Here is a 2,568-nt window from a genome sequence, read left to right as displayed (position 1 = left end):
TAGCTTTTTGGCTGATTTTTGTCTTTAATAAAAAAAAATTAAATTTTTGATGATAAATTTTCACCCCCTCTGCTCCTTTTCAAGTGTCCATTATGGCTCTGCATGCCATTTTCAATAACTTATATTTCTCAACGTGTATTATGTTTTATATTTTTAAAATCAATTGTCTTATATAAATAATTTAGATCTATCAAACAATATTCATATTGCATACTTTAACAGTATACATTGAGAGATGTAGGCAACTGAAAATGGCATGCAGAGCCATAGTGAACACTTAAAAGGGACAGAAAAAGTAATTTTCTGATTCTTCTCGTTGAGAAGCACCAACAATTAACAAAACTTCGACGCGAAACTAACAAATGGGAGAAAATTTTGAATAAAAACAAAAACAAAAAATTAGCCAAGTGTTTGATTTAGCCAAAACACAACCAAGCCTGAAGATAAAGTAATCCATGGCAGAATCATTCCAACCCTTTTTTTTTTTTTCCACCCAAAAAGCTACCCTTGGCTTGATTAGTTCTTGCACCTCCACGCAATTTGGATTAGCCTTTTCAAAAATGCAAACGTGTCTCTGGTTCCAAATTGTCCACATAACAGCTAGAATGTTCGTTTTACCCTGCATCAATGATTTTGGCAAGTCGAAAAAATATCTTTCAGGCGATGGATCAGCTAGCACTCAAAAAAAAACACTTTAAAAAAAATATCTTTCAGGTTAGTCATTGCCATTGGTCCTTGTTTAATAGTCCATCCTACCAATTTTGTACCTAAACTGCACTTGATTGATTCCCCATCTAGAGAGAGAGAGAGAGAGAGAGAGATGGAGGGTGAGATCTACTATCCAAGCTCCACCTTAGAGAGAGAGATCAGCAACTTCATCAAGGCATGGATTTCAGTAGTTGTTTCTTTATGCTACTGCTATTTTTCAGCCAAGTTCATCTCAAAAGGTATGCCCAGGCTTCTCTCAATCATCCCTATTGTCTCTCTCTTCTTTGCCCTTCCTCTCAAACTTCACTTCGTCAACCTTTGTGGCCCCACCGCTTTCGCCATAGCCTGGCTTTCCAATTTCAAACTCCTCCTTCTTGCCTTTGGCAAAGGCCCTCTCTCCCACCCTTCTCTCTCTCTCCCACATTTCATTGCTATTGCCTGTTTCCCCATCAGGATCCGACAAGACCCACCTCCGAAATCACCTTCAAATCATGAAAAATCACTGAAATCTCAAAATAGAAACCACCCATCTCCACTAGACCAAGATGGCCACAATAGCCAAGACCCTCCTCCAAATTGCCGTAATGGAGGAAACCCACATCCCAGAATCACTCAAAAGGGAAGCACATCGATTCGCAATTATGCCATAAAAGGTGTTCTTGTTGCCTTGCTTTTTCGTGTTTACAATTATAGTGACCACATACACCCAAAGGCCATTTTGGTCATTTCCGGCTTCCTCATGTACTTTATGTTGGAAATCATACTAGCCACTGCTGCATTCGTGGCTCGAGCCATACTGGGGTTAGAGCTCGAGCCGCAGTTCGACGAGCCGTACCTCTCGACCTCTCTCCAAGACTTCTGGGGCAGGAGGTGGAACCTCGTCGTGTCCCTAACCCTGCGTCCCTCCGTGTACGACCCCGTCCTATGCGTCTCGGCACGATTCATGGGCCGGAAGTGGGCTCAGCTGCCGGCCGTGGTGTGCACGTTCCTTGTCTCGGCCTTAATGCACGAGCTGATATTCTACTACATGGGCCGCACGCGGCCCACATGGGAGATCACATGGTTCTTTCTTCTCCACGGGGCTTGCTTGGTGGTGGAGCTTGTGATCAAGAAGGTGGCCAAGGACAGGTATCGGTTGCCTCGGGTGATCGCGATGCCGATGACCGTCGGGTTCGTGATGGGTACCGGGTTCTGGCTGTTCATCCCGCAGTTGTTGAGGTGCAAAGTCGCGGCAAGAGCGTTTGAAGAGTATGTGCTGCTGGGAGCGTTTGTGAAGGAGGCTGTTACTGGTGTTGTGAAGTTGACAATTCAATAGTTCCTTTTCTTTTCAGTCGGAATCCAACGGGATAGATCTTCCCAGATAATAGTTGCAAACTTACCATGTGAGATTGCTAAAAAAAAAAAACAACGGGCGTCATTTCTGTATACTAAATATACACTGAATTGTATGGGACTTTAGTTGAATTAATTGATCAAACATTTGCTGATATCAGCATGAATTGATTTTCTACTGTATACTATTTTCATTTTACATAGATTAAACAACTCTTATTAATGTGAGATCTCAAAATAAGTCTTACACGATCTTGTGTACGTATTAGCCAAATGGTTTAGCTGAGCTCTTATTTCTAATAGTAAAGTCAACTCCATTTTAAAATTATAGGGTTTGTTCATTTGGGATATTCAAAATTCTTACACACCGTTCTCAATATATTTTGTTTATGTATTTATCTCTCACCACTTTAAAACCTTCGTCATAATTCAAAATTCAAACCGAACACGATCGTACTGTTTGAGTACTACTCTGCGACACTTTTGTTTTTTTGTTTGAAATGGTACAAAGTTACTTTTTTTTTTTTC

The 2,568-nt window shown here is 41.1% G+C and overlaps 1 protein-coding gene across 1 annotated transcript; it reads left to right on the top strand.

Moving 5' to 3' along the window:
• Positions 1-351: 351 nt before the first annotated feature.
• On the top strand, positions 352-2,263 carry LOC131314140 (acyl-CoA--sterol O-acyltransferase 1-like). Its single transcript, XM_058342633.1, has one exon. The coding sequence runs from the start codon at positions 821-823 to the stop codon at positions 2,021-2,023; it is 1,203 nt and encodes a 400-aa protein (XP_058198616.1). The 5' UTR covers positions 352-820; the 3' UTR covers positions 2,024-2,263.
• Positions 2,264-2,568: the final 305 nt, after the last annotated feature.

The sequence above is a fragment of the Rhododendron vialii genome, chromosome 2a (genome assembly GCF_030253575.1).
Source record: "Rhododendron vialii isolate Sample 1 chromosome 2a, ASM3025357v1".
In the NCBI taxonomy this organism is placed as follows: Eukaryota; Viridiplantae; Streptophyta; class Magnoliopsida; order Ericales; family Ericaceae; genus Rhododendron; species Rhododendron vialii.
This window is presented reverse-complemented; position numbering and strand designations above follow the sequence as displayed.